Source organism: Ascaphus truei, chromosome 4 (assembly GCF_040206685.1).
Source record: "Ascaphus truei isolate aAscTru1 chromosome 4, aAscTru1.hap1, whole genome shotgun sequence".
NCBI lineage: Eukaryota > Metazoa > Chordata > Amphibia > Anura > Ascaphidae > Ascaphus > Ascaphus truei.
In genome coordinates, this window is record NC_134486.1 from 390,207,673 (window position 1) to 390,228,444 (window position 20,772).

The window sequence follows — 20,772 nt, forward strand, 5'->3', positions numbered from 1 at the left end:
GCCTTAACCAGGAAGGTATACATGCACACCCCCAAAAGGGGGAGGGTAGCGCTGCCTTCATTATAAAGGTGGAGCCCGGCTGGCTGCCCCTGAAACCGTATGGCAAGGGCTGAAAGTGTCAACTCTTGGGTCTAATATTGTACCTTACCCTGTTGCCCTGTAATTCTGTTCCCCTTATACTGTCCCCCATAGGGTTATAAGCAGGGAACCGTGTGTGGGTTTGACTATGTAACCTCAGTGGGCCAGTTAATGCATTCTATGCTGTATTCCCTTTGACTCATGGTCATGGTGTTTTGCCTTGTGACTGATCCCTTAAATATAAATGTGTTAAAAGACCTGGTCTACCGTGACAGTAATACAGTGTTTTATGCTATGTGATTTATATGTTATGCATAGCTATATTGTAAACCTTATTCCAGCAGTTCAGGGACCAGGGGCTTAACTGTGTTTCAGCGGGAAAGTTTCAAAAATTGCCTGTGACCTTTCCCTGAACTTAGGTTATGTTGTATGAGGTAAAAAGGGGAGGAGCAGAAGAAATCCAATAGGAAAAATCGGAGCACCGCTATCCAAAAAATGAACTGGTAGAAGCAGATACCAACTAAAGATTTATTAGATTAAAAACAAAAATGAATACAAGAAAAAGGTCCTGGCAGATCCTCCAACGCACAGGGCGCTTTGTCATAGCGTTAGAGGATCTGCCAGGACCTTTTTCATGTATTCATGTGTTCCCAAAAAGAGCTTGCTGGGGTTCTGTATTTTGAGGGAATGCCAGCCAGTTACAGCCAGTAAGTGGCAGTTACAGGTCTCAGAGTTCCGGACGTCTGTGTGTCAGTTGGTGTGGGGCTGCTCAAGTGGTAACTGCTTCAATACAGGGTGGAAGCAGAATGTGGAAAACATCCTAACGGGGGTCCCCGCACCTAGGTTTTTAGGGTAATCTCAGTTACCGCAGTTAAGTGTGAGTGTTGTCTGTTTAAATGTACTGTTGTGGATATATTTTTCCAATTAATTAATTTTATAAGCTCCCGTGTTCTGACTGGCGATATTGATCCTTGTTATAAGTCCTGGTCATCCCGTGACAGGCTTTCCTTAATTAGTAGTGGTAAAATAATAAATATTCTTCTCCAGATGTTATGATTTATTTTCAAACCTCCCAAAATAAGATTGCCAGATATTCACTTTTGACTTTGCCTGTGATGCTACATCGTCCTGGTCAATGTCCTTGTCCTGTTGATGCTTTAATAGATACAGGGGTATCAGGAAATGTTGTTAATGAACTTTATGTACAAGAACACCAAATTCCACTTTTAAAGGAGAACCGAAATCAGGAATACTTTTCTTTGAACGTAATCTTGGCCCCTAACTTTCCTGTTATTCTTGGTTTGCTGTGGCCTGTTTGCATAATCCTACTATTGACTGCAATACGAAAACCCTTGAATTCTCTTCTACCTTTGGTGCAGAAAATTGCTTTCATTGCAGACCTATTCATACACCCCCGGCCTCGGTATTGAACATTTCTTGAACTGTTCCAGATAAAGTGGTAGCCTCTTTGCTTCTTGTTAAGTATTCTGACTTTCGGGGGGTTTGTGATCAAAAAACGCTGAGGTTTTACCTCTGCATCGAGAATATAACTGTCTTATTGTCAAGGTTTGATCTACGGCTAGAGTGGATTCCAGTGGCAGGAACAGCAGGGAGCGTGGTCGGGGTCACAAGCAGAGGTCGGAGGCAGGCGGCAGATAGCGTGGATGGCGTCACAAGCAGAGGTCGGCAACGAGAAGACAGGAATAGGACTGGGACTCGGTATCAGGAATGGGACTCGGTGTGAGGATTGTCCGTTGGTCCCGCCCTGTGACACACCCCATGACAGGACGGGGGACGTGCGCCTCGTCACCAGGTTGGGGAACACTGCACATCCCGTGCTTAGGCCCGCCCCGTGAGGCACGCCGTGACAAAGCAGCTGACATGTGTCACTCTACCAGACTGGGGGACACCGCACAGATCTCACTCAGGCTCTGCTCCAGTGATGTCACGGGTAATGCGCATCACGCTGCACTACCATGGGCACACGATTGGTTAACTCCATCTCCAATTACCCTTCACCTGCACTTCTTCCCGCCCCTGCCTATCAGTGGATTGAATATGTCTAGAGGGCGGGTTTCAATCATTACTCTGCAGCTGTGTACTGCTCCACCATTGGCTGCCTCTTCCTTTAATACTCAGCCAGCCCTACTGCAAACTGGCTGAGCATAAACCCTGTGACTTAAGTTTGCCTCAAACACTCTGCTACCTTTTTGCTATCTTGTCTTGCGTATCCTGTTCCTGTTTATACCTCGGCTTGCATCTGGGCCTCCGCCTCTCTGACCCTTGACCTTGGCTTGCTATTGGACTTCAACCTTCTCTACTCCTGGACCCCAGCACCGCACAATGACTATCTGACTTCTCCAATTCCTGATCACCGCGAGTATATACGACCGTTCTGATCTCTCCTATCCTGACACAGCTACACGACCTTACTAGACGAGATTTCGCAGTTGGAGGTCGGTGTATTCCAACAACCCCACCTCAGCCTCGTGGTCCCGTCCTGTTTGTGGTGCGCATTTGGGAACAGAAGTGAGATTTTGGAACAGGTCTGTGACTGAGGAACAGGGCAACAGCAAAAGGCAACAGCAGCAGCACTAGCAGTAGCAGCGAATACAGGAACTTAGCAGGTGCTGGAGGAACTGGTATAAACAGGCAAGGGAGGAACAGGAAAGGGAGGTTTATATAGGTCTGGCTGGAAGAATAGGACATGCGCAAAGGTGTCAGGTTTCAGAGTCTAGAAGCAAGAGCAACAGCAGTCCCGGTGGATGTTCATGGGTACGGCATGCTAGAACCTGACATGTGCAAAGGTGTCAGATTTCAGAGTCTTGAAGCATGGGCAGCAGCAGTCCCGGTGGATGTTCATGGGTACTGCAGGCTAGACGTAATAGCAAAGAGGGTGTAACCGGATGCTCTCAAGTGAAGGGGTTGATTAAAAAGTGAAATAATTAGTCTATAAAAAACAATTTAAACCCAATATACTTAGTGCAAATAAGTGTGCAAAAAATGTAACTAAAAGATGATAAATCTATATACCAATGTAATGACTTTATATTGAAAAGAATTCCACCTTCGTCCCACAGTGACAAGTGTGATAATGTGTAAATATATAATATAATTAGGCAGCTCAAACAACCCCTTGTAGACCGTCCTCTGGTCCCGGAAAAATTATTGAGATAGCTACGGCGAAACGCGTAGAATTGTGCCTCTGAAAACCCCGTACTGAAATGCTGGCAGCCGGACTGACCTAGACGCTCCTTCCGCCAGGACCTGTGATGTCACTGATGACGCCGAGTGCGGATATGCGGAACAACACAGGGATTGGCATTGATTACTGCTCGGCGGGTACTCTCAAATGTCCTAAACATTTAGTGAAAATGCGAGTTGAAATTGCAACTATAATAATTATTTCTGCAATATATATATATATATATATATATTTATATATATTTATATATATATATTTGAAAAATACTTCCATCATTGGAGCAGCACGCCACACAGAAAAGATTCCATAGAAGTGTTTTACCAAGGAGCTCCTATCAGAGAGAGAAGTATCTCTGATCTGCATATATTTTCTTCATCGTATGTGAGTGGGATTGACACAGGAATTTTTTAACATTTAGAATTGATACTTTAATTGGTCTGCACTATTATCTTTATTTTATCTTCCACATATATTCGTCACTGTTATTGAGAGCGCTCCCCATTTTTAGATATCCACTGCAGGCTAGAACCTGACACTTATTGACCTGATTCCATCGCTTCTATACCATTTGGTCATATATAACCCCAAGTGGAATAGTGGACTGATCGTAAGAATTAACACATTTACAGACTGCCCGCTGTAACAATCAACAACTGGCTCCCTGGGCGTTATACTTTTCTCGCTTCCGATTCAAAGTAATGTACAAACCAGGTACGAATAATGCAAAAGCAGATGCTCTTTCACGATCCACCTACAGTGTGACTCTCCCAATTTCTTCAGAATTGGTTCTACCTCCTGCGCAGGTATTGGCCGCAGTCAAATTATGCAACAATTCTTTTCTCCATGTAAGACGGGCTACTGAAAAGGACACTTTTGCTAAAAAAGTTGTATGTAACCGACCCCGTATCTTCAGAATTTGGAGTAAGTGCCTATGGTTTAGGAATAGGCTTTATGTTCCCACCATTGTATTATGTCTACAAATTTTTCAATGGTACCATGACCTACCGTCTGTCGTGTACAAGGGTGTCACAAAAACCATTGATTTACTCCAAGACATTTTTAGTGACCAAGGCTTCCCCATGATACTACTCAATTTAGTAGGTGGTTATTGTATATTGTTGCACTTTCTGTTCTATTTCCATACTCAATTTATTAGTTCCTGTAAAAAATGTACAACCTTGAAAAAAAATAGGAGGATTACTAGAACCTATTGACTGTCCTAGTCAACCATAGACCTTTACATCTATGGAATTTACCATAGAATTACCCCGATCTGAAGGTGCTACAGTTATCCTCTCAATCCTTGACTCATTTTCTAGGCTTGCTCACTTTGTGCTTTTTTCTCGTTTGCCCACAGCTCAAGGACTAGCCAAAGTGTATTTCAAAGACATATATCGTTTACATGGACTCCCAAGTAAGATTATTTAAGACAGAGGATCTCAATTCATCTCCTGTTTTTGGTCTGAAATGTGTTGCTTACTGCATATCCAAAAACACTGACTTCTGGCTATCACCTACAGTTTAACGGACACACTGAACAGCTGAACAAAACTCTGGAGCAGTACCTTTGTTGTTTAACTAATACACACGAATGTGATTGGACTACCTTCCGTGCAACTGTAGAAATCTCATAAAACAATTCCTGACATGCATCTATTAACAATAATACTTTCTTTGCCAACTTCGCTTATCATCCAAAGATGTTACCCTCTGAACCGGAATGGTCTCCAGTACCCGCTCTCTTTTCTTTGGTGTCTTTGCTCCAGAAAGTTCATATGACTTTGACAAAACACTTGCATCAAGCTAAAGTCAATTACCAACTGGGAGATCGAGTGTGACTGGCGACTAAGGATCTTCTGTGGAGAAACACCCCAAATAAATGTTCTCCTAAATTTGTAGGACAGTTTTTGATCACTCAGAAAATCAACCCCGTGGCATATTGTCTTCAACTTCCAGCTACCTTGAAAATACACCCAGTAGTTAAACTCACCGTTCCTAACCCCTTTCTAAATAGACTATGGAGCCCCTCAACCCCTATGCAGATCCAGGGACAATCTGAGTTTGAGGTACAAGCAATCTGTGATGCAAAGAGAAAGGGCAGGTTGTTATTGTACTTAGTGGACTGGAAGGGTTATGGCGCAGAAGATTTACAGCTTTGTACAGTAGCTTATATAACATGGTATGTTCCATAGTACCTGTTTCTCCCCACACAGTGTATCTGTTATGTAAGTCCTGTTAAGTTCCAGGCATTAGCAGGTTAATCTATGGTCCAGTGACCCCCCCCCCCTTCTGCTTCCCTTGAAAGTGAAGGAAAGGAAGGTGGTGACTCATGGCCTGTGTACAGCCTTTGTAGGTGGGTACAGTCCATGAGCCCACCCCTTCCAGAGTTTTCTAGGGGCGTAGCTAAAAGTTAGCGGGTCTTTCCTTCTGCCTATTTCAATGAGAGAGGATGGAGCGGTCAGACTTGCCCATTGCAGGAAAAGCATGCTCACTCTAGGCTGGTTGGTCTAGAGACCACCAAGACCAGAGCCCTACTACTGGGCATGCACCCTACAGAATTCCTGGGACTTTTGAATCAGAATAAAAAAATTAGCTAGTGAGATTTTGATGCACCAACAACACAGTTTACAGTGTAACAAAGTTATAGTTAAGCTTTTGAACCCCACAGAGCTTGTCAGAGCTTGCAGACAATGTAAAGCTTGATTCTTCTTCATATTAATATTTGTCTGAACAGATGTTGCTGCTTTACTTTACACTAAGAGAAGTGACACGATACCTGAGTTCCTGCTGGACGGTGGCTCAGAGGGTTTCTGATCGTATTCAGATCTTGTGCAGTGGAGAGGCATGTGAGCAGAGCAGCAGAGTTCCTGTGCTTGGTGCATGAGTATTACTCATAACTTGCTCTTTTATTCATGTTTGTGAGTTTTAAATTATTGGACTCTTTTTTGTTATATTAAATGACAATATTATACATATTGCACTAGGATCGGGCGCTTTCTTTTGTTTGTTTTCATATATATATATATATATATATATATATATATATATATATATATATATATATATATATATATATATATATATATATATATATACATATATATATATATATATATATATACTGTATATATATATATATATATAACATACACAGAAAACGAATACCGCATACACTACCAATAAATATTGCAATGTCAAAACCTACCTAAATCAGAAAAATATATCTGAAAAAGTTGTAACAGAAAAAAATAAAAACTGTAGGTGGTGCTAGAGGAAAAAATGAATATGGAAACACAAAAAAAAGAAAACCTCTAAAGGAGCACTCGGACAAATATTTGCAAAAATAGAAAAGGTACTTTAATTAAATAAAAAAAATAACAGACATACAAACAACTAACTGAAGAGCCTGCCTGACTAAAAATAAGAAAAATAAGTGGACAAAAAACAAAGAAATATACTAAGACACAATATAATAGACCCAAAAATATGGAAGATGATATCCTCAAAATACTAGCTCACTGAGGGAACCGAAATTCCCGCAATGAAGCAAAACAGACCGGCCGGTCACCATATGTATGATAGGCTTAAAGACATCATAGGTCTACAAAAATAAACATGCAGAAATACACAAAAAACAACATAAGTGCTGTACTAATGGCAGTATGAATGTAAATAACACAATATAAACCTATTGCCACTCAGATAATACTATAGCAAGGGAGACCTATAAATGAGTTCATTTAGTGACCCAAATACATAAATGAAAGTAAATGGGAAAAAGGAAAATGGGATGAAAAATGATACTCAGCTCCTTGGTACAATTGTACTGCAATCATGGGTCAGCACAGCACAGTCCACTATAAAGTCCATACGTGTAGGACATTATGATAGTCCAAAATAAAGCATAGGCAGGCAGGGTCAGCAGCAGCAAAAATTAAAATTAGCCCACTAAACTAGTGGGCTAATTTTAATCTTTGCTGCTGCTGACCCTGCCTGCCTATGCTTTATTTTCCTTTTTCCCATTTACTTTCATTTATGTATTTGGGTCACTAAATGAACTCATTTATAGGTCTCCCTTGCTATATTATTATCTGTGTGGCAATAGGTTTATATTTTTTTAATTTACATTCATACTGCCATTAGTACAGCACTTATGTTGTTTTTTGTGTATTTTTGCATGTTTATTTTTGTAGACCTATGATGTCTTTAAGCCTATTATACATATGGTGACTGGCCGGTCTGTTTTGCTTCATTGCGGGAATTTCGGTTCCCTCAGTGAGCTAGTATTTTGAGGATATCATCTTCCATATTTTTGGGTCTATTATATTGTGTCTTAGTATATTTCTTTGTTTTTTGTCCACTTATTTTTCTTATTTTTAGTCAGGCAGGCTAGTTGATTCAATAGCAATCCATATAGCCAATAAGAACCCAGTATAAAACAATAGTCACCAACAAGAGAATGTCCCTTCTCAAATGTAAAGTCGGGGTACTGCTGGCAGACCTGGTAGAGCACGAAGCTAAATACCTCGACGTGCGGTCTGATTGGGCTGGTGCATCCTGATGTTAGTGAGAATACTTTCCTCCTACAGCTTAAACGGAGCTCCCGTGTGTCAAACCGCAGTTGGAGGTGAAAAACTTCCTGCGTGTCAGACCTCACTTTGGCACCGGATGCGTGGTTCAAACGGGTGCCTCTATCCCCAGAGCGTTGCTGCGTCACTGCATTGCTGCGTCACTGCGTCACGACGCCAACAGGTTTCGTCACTCAGGGTGACTTTCTCAAGGACAGGATTGTAGTAGCTGTGCTGGTCTTCAATGTATATATAACATCAGTGATTGCCTCTGATCGAAAACAGCTGTATTCAATCCTAGTCGTGGCTTACATACTGTATAGGTAAAACAGATATAATTTGTGAGCATATTCACATGTCTTAGACAGGTCTGCACCCCTGCCTTTCAACCATTATCACCTAGCATACAGTGCTCTCACTGTACAGCAAGGGATTCTGGGAGATGGCATGCAAATGAGCACTCAATGTGTCACCTTATGCCAGGAATATCAATATACTGTTTATACCATACACATTATTTAAGTTATGGTGGGTGAAAAAGGTGACAAAAAACCTCCACTGTTTGCATATAGCCAATAAAGAATATCACTTGTGAGAACATTCACATGTATTAGACAGGTCTGCAGCCCTGCCTAAGTATTTAAAAGCTGTGTAAACAGCGAGCATTTGCTTATAAGGGTTCCATGTAAAAATGGATTCCAGCAAAATGCGACACATTGTGTACCTATTTGCATGCATTGGCTTAAGGGTTTAACCATGTAATGCATGTTATTTCCCAGAATCCCTTGCTGCAGTGGAAGCACTGTATACTAGATGATAATGGTGAAAGCGGGGTTGCAGACCTGTCTAAGACATGTGAATGTGCTCACAAGTAATATTTTTATGTGCTATACAGTGGAGGGTTTTTAGTCACCTTTTCACCCACCATAACTTAAATAATGTGTGGTATATATATAAATACCTACAAGGAGGAGCACTCGCTGCTGCAGTAGATAGATTACATATACCTTATTTCCTTAGCCTATTCTTCAACTATAATAATGTATCATAAATATAGGTCACCTGACATGTTATTTCTTTTGACTGAAATTCTGTTTAATTGAAGCACACATAAGATCACATGAGATGAACCTATCCACATTTTTTTTAGTCATACCAGGTCATTTAGGTCAGTACCTTTAGCTACATGTGAAAATATTTTGGTACATGTGTTTCACTGAGACTGACAACTCAACTTCAATAGAGCAGACAAGTACAGCACAGAAAGAAACATCACTTTGCTGTCACATCAAACCTACCGATAAGGAACAATAGAGAAGCTATAATTAGTTACATTTAATTATAGCTGGCACATTCAGACAATGAACATTCTATAAGATGTATGTACACTCATAGTCACAAAGTTTCCGAAACCATGTTCAAGAGTGTCACAATGTACTTACTATTATATCAGTTTATAACATTGTGTTTCAATGATCAGGAAGAAGGGAAAAAAACAGGAAGTGCTCCATGAATTGGCCTTATATATACAGCTTTCCTGTCCGATATATTTATATTACTTTGATCTCTCTCTCGAAAGCTACCAAGTGCTGAGCAGTAATCACCTACTTCCATCAGAAGGTAAGAATATGTTTAAGACAATAATAGAAATGGTTTGTGCAGGCAGAGTAATGTAGTTCTTCCATTGTTTGTTACTTTATGTGCTTTCCAATATTGCTTGTTACCCTACATTAGTGTATGTATTATTATCTGACATTGGCTTTGCTGGCTTTTGGGATTTTTAGCCCTGTGCCTTTTGGGATGTTTAGCCCTGTGCTTTTAAGATGTATTAAGTTACAGTAAAATTATGTCTACTATAGTTTAGCAGAAGAGTAGAGGATATGAGAATTTAATCTTCAGTTCACTTTTTCTTCCTTTATATGTATTTTGAAGATTGAGGCTTGTGTTTATTAAATAGATCAATTCCATAAGGCACCTACAGTACTGACGCGGGAGAAGGTGTTTTATGCAATATCGCCACTTTAAATATCGGGCCCAGAATGTTTACACTGCATGATATATTCTATGTTGTGAAATGAGAAGTTATTATTGACATTCCATTGGTGTATAGATGACCAGTGTATTCATTTGAGTTTATTCTTTGAATAAGATAATATACAGTAAGGATAAATGTTTCTTTAAAAAATTAAAATATGATAAAAAAAAAGGCGAATTATTTTAAGAATGTCAAGTCTTGAAAAATTGCAAAAGGTGGCCCAGTGAACAGAGTAAAGACATGTCATTTAAACTACAAACTCTCTCATTGTACCATGAGAAGGAAAAGACAAAAAAATTAAGAATTATCAACAAGAAGTTACTGTAGACTATAACACATTTTGATTATTAAAAATATTTTTTGTTATTCTGTTTTAGGAAAAATGATGCTGATTGCTTTCCTGTGTCTGTCGACCTTCATGCAGCACTTTGCTGTACAGGTATGTAATAAACACACGACTGGTTTCTCAATTGACCCTTAGCCTTGTGTTTATATCATCCCACATGCCTCCTTCTCTTTTACTTCTACACACAAAACACCAAAACACAATTGTAGGTGAGAATGGCCATAGCTTTTATCCATAATCTTTTACAAAGGTTTAGAGAACCGTGCCAGCACCAGCATTTAAACATTTCAATAATGAAACATTAATCCATAACATACAAACAAGTAGCATGCTTGCAATAGGCTTCTCATTCCATAAAACAATTACCATCCACGTAACCTTTAGTCTAATAATTAAACAAGTAGCATGCTTGCAATAGGCTTCTCATTCCATAAAACAATTACCATCCACGTAACCTTTAGTCTAATAATTTAAGGGAGGTTAGAAAAATGTTTCTTCCTGTTCAGATCCTAGAACATCAAATTATTTTACTTCCTCACCTCTCATTTTCCCTTTGTGCTTCACCCTTCTTCCTCGCCCTTCTCCTCACTTAACCCTATGTTCTTCACTCTAACCACATCTGATCTATCATTGAATTCCCCTGAATGTACTTTTTGTCGTGGCTTAATGTCATTATTGTGATAATGTCTTCAGGGCTTCCTTAATTAGTGTTACAGTGTATCATCATTGATTTATACTATAATTCTCTACCATACACTGCAGCTCAGTATCATGGGCGTGAGAGGCAATAAGAAACATTGATGTACCACCACCTCCCCCCCCCCTGACTCCAAGAATTGGCAATCGGATTAATCCCTGGATCAACATCCTTCCCATGTATACTTATTAGGTATATCCCTGTATACCTTTCCCCTCTAAAAATATGTCCAACCTTTTTTTGAACAAATCTATTGTATCTGCCATCACAGTCTCCATGGGTAATGAATTCCACATTTTAACTGCCCTTACTGTAAAGAACCCTTTCCTTTGTTGCTGGTGAAATTTCCTTTCCTCCAATCTTAAGGGATGGCCCGAGTCCTTTGTACTGCCCGTGGGATGAATAGTTCTTTTGAAAGCTCCTTGTATTGTCTCTGAATATATTTGTATATAGTTATCATATCCCCTCTTAGACGCCTCTTTTCTAATGTAAATAAATCTAATTTAGCTAGCCTCTCCTCATAAGTTAGAATGTCCATCCCCTTTATTAATTTGGTGGCTCTTCTCTGCACTTTCTCTCAGCATATTTAGTATCTACAACTACCAATCAACATCATTGGATAATCTCAACACATTTGCTGATGAATAGTTGTGGCTTTAGGGGTCCACTTTTCAATAGCCGCCTCTAGATGACTATTACCTAAGGAATGATTATTTTTAAGGAAGGCATTTACAGAAACAAAAGATTGACAAAAAAAAAAAAGCATTACATGGTTTATAACATCTGTATTTCATTTAAAGGGTGAAGCATATTTGGGACCATTGTTAATTGAAAATACAAATGTGAAAAGTAGAAGTGCTGGAAGTTCTAGATCTTCCTCTGGAAGACCAGTGTCTATTCCTACTGAAAACATCCTGAACATGGTGAGAGTCTGTATGTGAAACCTAGTGTATACTGAGAAATCTATATTGAATAATACAAATAACAATAAAGACATACTGGATGCTATATAATACTTGTTCTAATATATTGCCCACTATTAATATGTATATACTGTACTTTTACTGTTTTTTTTGTAGTTTTATGTAAATTGCTAAAATGGACAAAAATGTTTTGTAGTATAATGTGAATTGCTAAAATATGAAATCTGAACTTGCTCTTCCTGTACAGGACACAGATTACAGTTTAACAAATTATTATTTGTACTAACATGTTTTAAGAGCCAGATAACTGTACACAATAGTAGGCATTTGTACTAATGATTTTTGTGTGTGAGTATTTCTCTGTTTTTTTTTTTAAATAAATGAAAGAATGTAACCTAATATTTTATTTGAGAGATCAGAGGTATCTCAAAATGGTAAGTCTAGTTAACTTACCATTAACCCCCATTAAGTCTAGTAAACTCCACAAATAACACAGAAAATATTGCATTCGTTACAGAGATAACGCACAGGTTACCAGTGTTTTTAATGGAGCCATGGTGTTTCTTGCGATACATATGGTGGTAGTGTTTACACATCACATTGCTATGGGTACAATAATATCTGTAACATCTGTTCCAGTTTACTTCACTTGACAGATTTGTCACTGTCTACCAAATACCATTACTATACAGTAGCTAAGTGAAAATAAGGAAATATTTGAATGCCTGATTTCAAAATACTTTAATGCTATTTACAATTAGTCGAGGAAAAAAGAGAGATCCAGCGCTCCACGGATTTCAAGATAATGAATTTATTGTGCCACTCTCAAATTCATTATCTTGAAATCCGTGGAGCGCTGGATCTCTCTTTTTTCCTCAGTGTACTTTGGAATTTTCCTGGCAGGTACTTCCTTGAACCAGCAGCACCGGTAAACTGTATGTATTTATTTATATATTGTGGTGTACAGCCTTAAACCCCTTTACATATATACAATTAGTCAGCAGGTACTGTATACCATCCTTTAAATAAAAAAAGTAAATACAATTAAATATGTGACAGCAGGAAGAAAATGAACCATGAATGTATTTAATTTTCAACAGCTAGCATTCATTTATTTACATGCATCCTTGAATTTTAGCTGGTGGAAAATCATATGTGGCATTTATGTATACTGTCAATAACTTACCAAGATGATTACAGTAAAATAAGTAAATAATGTGTATAAAATAATCATGTGTTCATTATTTACATAGACATTTATGGGACAGCACTTTATGTACATCTCAATTTCAATATATTCTGGGTAGGAGCAAGGAGGAATCCGATTCACTTATAATCCCACTATAATATTCGCAAATTAGAGACAGCAAGTATATGTAGTCAAGGAACTAGTGTACATAATGCCACACCTCTGTATACAGTTTCTTCAGTGATTACATTTGTATTATAACTTGGGAAAAGTAATGAACACATAAAATGCTACATGATTTAGTTGCAATCCTTGGTGCAAGTCAATAATTATTGCTGCATTATCATTTTATCTCACTGTCTCCTCGAATACAGAAGCTGAATGATAAAAACAAAGTATTATCATAATGAAAAAGATGTACTGTATTTAACATATGTGCAGTTGATTGTATAACATTTTAACGTCCACCTGTAATCTTATGTATGTTTTTACATTGCTGTATTTTCTTTTCAGGCCGGAGTACCATTTTCCACTCTGCTAACTAATAATGTAACTGTAAAAAATATTATCGTTGATACACACAATATCGTAAGAAGTCAAGTGAATCCACCTGCCAGTAACATGCTGAAAATGGTAAGACTTTCTAATAAAAGAATTACATACAGTAAGCAATAAATATTAGGCCACAATGTTCATTCCGGTGTTCCAGTATATATATATATATAATCAAACTAATCCCATGCTGTGCTTAAAAGCTGTTCCCACAGCAGAGCATTTGCTTATACGGGTTCCATGTACAGGATTTCAGGCAAAAGGTGACACATTGTGTGCTCATTTGCATGTCATTTCCCAGAATCCATTGCTGCAGTGGAAGCACTGTATACTAGGTGATAATGGTTGAAAGGCAGGGTTGCAGACCTGTCTAAGACATGTGACTATGCTCACAAGTGATATTCTTTATTGGCTATATGCTAACGGTGGAAGTTTTTTGTCGCCTTTTTCACCCACCGTAACTTAAAAAAAAAAAATATATATAAGCTGCACAGAATAGAGACACAGTATCTTGCGCTCGTAACCTTTTTCTTCAGTCGCTACGTTCCGTCGTTCTAAAGAGCAGCACTACTGTTTGTTAAAATTACACAGTATCTTGCGCTCGTACCCTTTGTCTTCAGAGAATAAGAACACAGCACAGTTGCGTCACATTTTGCATCGGACAGCAAACTAGTGCTGATCTTCTAGAGTATCTTTAAATGACTCCCCCTGAGAATGGTGACTTTTATTTAACACTAGTTATGCTAGTGTACACATTGCTGAAGACCACAACAGAAGGGGATAAATGTTAAAGTCCCACCACAACACACACCAGCCCTGACATGCAAAAAGAGGAATTTTTACATTTATATAGCACCATATTGTGACGGCATTTTTATTTAAATGTCTTAATTGTAGACTCACTGGAGAGAGGAAAACTCTTCTGTTACATGAAAAGTACTCAGGCCTGCCATGAAAAAACAAATATAGAAGTTCATTAGGAAGTAAGCTGATTATATAGCATGTGTTAATAATTAACTTCCCTCTTCCTAGAGGTGGAATGACGAAGCTGCAAAAACAGCGGAACGTTGGGCAAATACATGCAACGCATTTCACAGTCCTAAGGAGCTCCGACAAATCACAGGTGAGTGAAGGCGTGTTCCATAGACAATGACATTATGGATATGTAGTTCAAATTAGAATGCACACACTCACTCACACCATAGAGTAGATCTGAAAATTCTGAAAATGTTATTATTTTTAAAGCGTATTAACTATAGGACTAAATAACGCAATAACTTATTTTATTGCAGAATTAGATGTTGGCTAAACTTAATGCCAGAATCACTAACTATCACCTAACTACATGTGCAAGACTGTTACATTGAAAGACACTATCTCAAATGAGCGTGCAAACGTACAGTATGCAAATCAAATAAATAATGGCTCTCTCTTTTTACACGCTACTCACTAATCTCGCGGACTACCGCCAACAAAATTGCCAATTTTTATCACCTACACCAGACTGGTGTTAGGCCAAACTTGCATATGCTGGCATGTCATTTTGTGTATGCAAATTAGATTGAATAACGCAATCTTTTTAAGAATACATAATTCTTAGAAAAAACGGCAAAATTCCTAAAAATATCGCTACAATCACTATTTTTTTATAGCACTCATATTTAACGCAATAAAACTTGGAATGTGAATATATGTAAACCATTATTTTATCCAATCTTATTATTATTATTATTATTATTATTATTATTATTATTATTATTATTATTATTATTATTATTATTATTATTATTATAGGAAACCTGTCTGTTTAGGAATTTTGAAAGATATTTAACAGGCAAAGCTTACTTTTAAAAAATGGGCTGATACTTCACCAAAAAAATGGAAAAGGCCAAATTAGGAGGGTTATTCAGACACCATAATAGTGCTGATTTGGGCAATATTGCCTTGATCAGTGCTGTCCCAGTTGTTATTTTAGGGTTTTCATCTTAATCCTCAAAATCTTAATTCTTTAAATTGAGGAATATGCACTTTTTCTAAAATGTTCATGTATTTGTTTTGGCTTCAAAAATAAAAATGTATATTGTGAATGCATGAGTTAAGTAATGTAAATCAATCTTTTTTGTGTATGTGTCTGTTTTAGATTTCGGTTGTGGTGAGAATCTATTCCTCTCCACGTTTAAGGCCTCCTGGAAGGATGTCATTGAATCATTTCACAGTGAAGTGGTAGATTTTGAATATGGAAAGGGAGCCAAGATACCTAGGCAAGAGATTGGACATTACACCCAGGTACGTCTTTTTAATTTTATTATAAGGCTCCACAAAGCAATTTTAAAATAAAAATAACTTCCTCTTTTTTGGCAACTTGGGCCATTGGGAATTTAAAGGAAATTCAGATTGTAAAATGTACTAAAAACACAAACATAGGGAACTTTCTCAATAAAAATGCTCTCTTCTTTTATCTCTACGTATAATGTATAGTTAGGTAGAAATGTTATAAAAACAGAATTATTTGTTTTACTTAACATACAATTTGAAAACATTGCTCTTTATGCTTCCAGGTTGTGTGGTTTCGATCATTCCAGGTTGGATGTTCTGTCGTCTTCTGTCCTGAAAGTCAATATCAGTACCTCTATGTTTGTCACTACTGCCCACCGTACGTATTAACTAAGAACTGCATTAAGTAACATTTCCTTTTCTATACTGTACCTTACTGTGCCTTAAGCTAACTAATACTTTTATGTTCTTATACTGCATGTTATAATCCTTTATCGTTACAGTAATCTTTAGAATATCTATAATAGAAGGACATGTTCAATAAAGGTTCAGTCCCTTCAGGACCCAAATGAACCAGAGGCCGTGACACACTAAAGGGTTTCAATCTGTGTGACTGAGACATTTGTAGTTAACAAATCAGACACAGATACTACAAGTATATATTTTACATTTACTTTGGGCACGTGGTTTAGTGAGACAGAAGAGTAAGACGGCCCCTTGTGCTGAATACTAGTCCCGCCCCTATCTTTCTCCACACTCCTTCCTGCTTCTTAGCTGTATTAATCAGGGACAGGGAGAGCTAAGGACAGAGGAAACACTTGACTTGACAAGCACTCCCCCATTCAGAGTCCCCATTCTAAAAAATATTGCTTATACAGTACTTTTCAAAGCAATTTAAAAAAATCTGATTGTTTTAAGCATTATATTTGTTTCATGCAAATGAGTAGTACTATAGTTCCACCATAGTCTCTCAAGTAAGAAAACATATTTATTTTTAAGGAAGACAATTACATAAATGTGTATTTTGGAAGAGATTGCACATTTACATGTACAGTAGCTCAAGCAATAATGCAATGTTATGCTCATACTGAACTTCTGCTCATTTTATTTCATAGTCAAACTATTTGTGTTAAACAGGCAATCTTTATACATCTGATTTTGACATCCAAATATTTCCACTCTAACAGTGTAAACTAGCTATTTCTACAATGGTATATTTTGTGTAACTATAATCTAAGTTATGTAATTGGGCAAGAAATATAGGAATAACACTGCCACTGTTTTAATAAGACATTTATTTTGTTCTTAAGACAAATCCATTTTGTTGACTAATTTTTTTATTTTTGTTTACAATTTCAGGGGAAATATTGTAAATTCCATGGGCTATCCTTACAAAGCTGGACCTGCATGTGGCGACTGTCCAAATTCATGTGATAATGGTCTATGCAGTAAGTTTAATTATTGTTTAACTGATCAAAAACGTTAACCTTTTGGGAATTGTAGGAGACGTGCAGAGGTATAACCAGGGAGACATATTTGGGGCAATAAACCATGACTTTTATTCAGCCCGTAGCTGTAAATAATACAGTTAAGAAGGTAACTGTAGGCGGACGCTCACAGAGGTATACAAGGGAGTCTGGTTATAGTGAAATTAAATAAGGCTTTTTATTGCGCCTGTTTCCTTAACATCAGGAAACCATCCAAACAAGGGGTAAACAAAGCTTCCATTCACTTCGGAGTATTTCTAGTGAAATACTACTGTATGCAGTCCACACACCCTTTAGATAAGCATGTCTCCCAGCCCCAAACATATAGCATGAAAATAAGCAGATATATAAAGTCTCATAAATGAAAGTCTTATCTGTTCCTTGTGGTTTGGAGGGAAAATCTTCTCTGTTCCTGCGTTGCTACCTTTCCTCAGGTTTTGTCAGCATTCAGGTTTAGAAGTTTCCCCTGTGTCTTGAAAGCAGCTCTGCTGTTTCTTCTGGCAGGGCTCAAGACAAGTTGTGAGAGTCAAGGACAATCCCTGCTCTGTCTCCAAGTTCAGCTCAGGTGTTAGCTAAGTGAGCTTAGGAGTCTCACTTCCTGTCTCAAAAGACAGGCTTTTCTAAGCAATCTAATCAGGCAGGTGGTGTTTGTTAATTGACTACCAGTAGTTAACCACCACACTGCTGGATTAGAGGCACATTGCCTGAACAGGGATAACTCCCCTGTTACAGTAACCAAATACACAAACAGTCTAGACAAGTGTAAGGATAACTAACTTTCCCAGTCCCTATCTGCAGAACTGGGAGAATAGGCCTCTGGACAACCTATGACCCCAAAGTCCAAAGAGGTACCTGTAAGCAGGGGCTCTTTCTGTCAGTCTCTGTGTTGGTTCCATTGGGAACCACCCTCTCACGGATTGCAGGGTTCGCTGCACCCTGTATGTAGAGGGACTGGTTTCTGGGTATCTTTCTGGCAGCACAGTGCTTCTGTGCTCAACAGATCCCCTGCTGTTAAATCAGGAGGCTTTTCTACCTCTCTGATGTACCAGGTATTGACTGGTTAATTGTCTGCAGCTGCAATTAACCAGCTCTCTGCTGGATTCCTCAGACCAATACAGGCGTTCTATTGAAGCCCTTTTAGACAAAAGTTAAGGCCCTGTCACAGGAACCAAAAGGTTTGCGTCTCCAAGTGCCATAAAGCTTCCAGCTCTGGGCAATTTGATCATTAGTATAGTAACTGCGATTTGCCTCAATGTCAGGAGCAGAAGGGGATGTCCTCCTCACTGAGAACTGAGGTCACAAACTCACCTAGAAACAAGAAAAACATCAATGACATTGGGGCAAAGTCATAAGGACCCTAGATTGCCACTTGTTATGCCCCAATACTATGACACTCCAGGGTTAATGGTTCTGTGCCAAACCCAATTCATTTTACATACAAAAAATTATTGGAATCCCATCTGGCTGCTTCATGGACATTCTATAGATGGAGCAGGCCTCACTGTTCCCCCAGATACTGATATAATTACTATAACTAACATTCTTGCAGCCTGGGCATAAACCGCAGATTGCCTGGCTGCAGGTAAGAAAACAGTGGGCAGCCAGTAAGCTAACATTGAGCTTCTGTGGCGCCCACAACATTCTCATTCACACAAATATTAGTTTGGCTACATCTGAACCTCAAGAACAGGCTTCAGAATATCACATATTTTTCAAAGTGTTCAATTATAATGTTGTTGCAGAGTACTGCAAAATGCCCCACATGCCTCACAAAGGGGGCAGATAAGCTCGCTACATATCTCTTCTTCTTTCTAACCATAGGACATGTAGTCTGAATTACATTCTGGGTCAACATTTGGATATTTTCCTATTCTGGTGTAAATATCCTATTTGTATAGTGCCATCCATGTACGTACATAACGCTTCACAGCAGTAATAGGATCAATAACATAATATGGTGTGTCATACATAATGGGAATAAGCACTTCAAACAAAATAAACATTAGGGGGAAAATCCCTCCCCCGAAGAGTTTATAATCTAAGTGGTATACCTGCAGAATGTTTTATTATATACTATTATTAGCTTGTATAATATTATATTTTATAATATGTCAGGTGCCCAAAAAAACAACTTGATGTACTGTACCATGTACCTATTGTTAAAGCATAGTTGGAATCGTTTGACTTAGTGTTGCTTTATCTGTGATTCATTTCAGCCAACTACTGCCCACGTCAAGATTGGTATTCGAATTGCATTGACTTTAAGACAGCCAATAAGTGTGCTACTGATGTGGAGAAAGACTGCCCCGCTATGTGCAACTGCAATAATAATGAAATAAAATAACTTCCTTGTATTGCTGCATTGATATGTTCTCACCACAGACTGTAAATATAATTTATTATGTTATTTATTTAATGCTATTTATTTAATGTACTTACTGTAAATGAATATATTGTACAATAAATAACTAAATCAACATTGTTAATTATGCTAATTAATATTATATTTACATAACTTATTTTATAAATATGTTGTGTATTAAGAAATCGATTATTGTACTGGTTTTGATTTATTCTAATAAATCAACAGTTGAACCACAGTTTTGTTGTCCGATCTAATGTGTTGTTGTTTTCAGTCATTCAATTAATATGCAGCCTGTGCATTTTATTTTATGGTTGTTTTTTTGTTTTTTTTAACTTACCTCTGTTAGGTGAAAGAGGCCCTTTATTCGATATTTATCAGAAACATGAGCAGATTTTGAGAAATTTAAGACAAAACTTTAAATTATTTTAAAATTATCGGGTCTATAGAGTTTATATTAAAATAGTTTTTCTAAATTTGTATTGTGACAAAAAATTGAAAATGAACATGAACACAAACAGGCATTAAAACATGCATTATATTTATGATGCTGTTTTTTCAGTTGGTGCATACAGTATAGCACATACTTCTGTGTTTCAGAAGATGTTTAATGCTCACATTTTAAATAACATTTTAGGGACTATGATGATTTTAATTTTGTGGATGTTGTTGGCGTTATTTCCTTTTTTGGCACATTGAAACATCATTTTTTATTACATACCATTAACATCTATGAGCCAACAAATAGGGGACATTTTTTTTTTTTAAGCTGCTGGCACATATTGAGAAATTTCACGTTAGTATATAGGGGGACACTAGCATAATTTAAATTGAGTCGTCCTTGTATAAATTTTGAAGTCATAACCAGTATCCCTCTATGGCATCATAAGAGGCTGCCGATAGACAGGCCCTGTAAGGTTTAGAAAGCCATGGTGGCCAATATGAAATGAACACGTAAGATCAGTGGAAGCTAGTATAGAACGTGTAAGATGGGGGTAGTATGCTTGAATCAAGAAATACATCTCGGCATCTGAGCTGCAGTATTCTGTACAAGCA

General features: G+C 37.9%; 1 protein-coding gene across 1 annotated transcript; it reads left to right on the top strand.

Annotated features, from left to right (window-relative positions):
- The first annotated feature begins 2,785 nt into the window (after positions 1-2,785).
- LOC142492439 (serotriflin-like) lies at positions 2,786-19,767 on the top strand. Its single transcript, XM_075595078.1, has 10 exons — positions 2,786-2,943; positions 9,332-9,471; positions 10,264-10,325; positions 11,730-11,852; positions 13,555-13,674; positions 14,626-14,716; positions 15,734-15,879; positions 16,152-16,246; positions 17,227-17,315; positions 19,571-19,767. The coding sequence occupies exons 1-10, from the start codon at positions 2,786-2,788 to the stop codon at positions 19,696-19,698; spliced, it is 1,152 nt and encodes a 383-aa protein (XP_075451193.1). The 3' UTR covers positions 19,699-19,767.
- Positions 19,768-20,772: the final 1,005 nt, after the last annotated feature.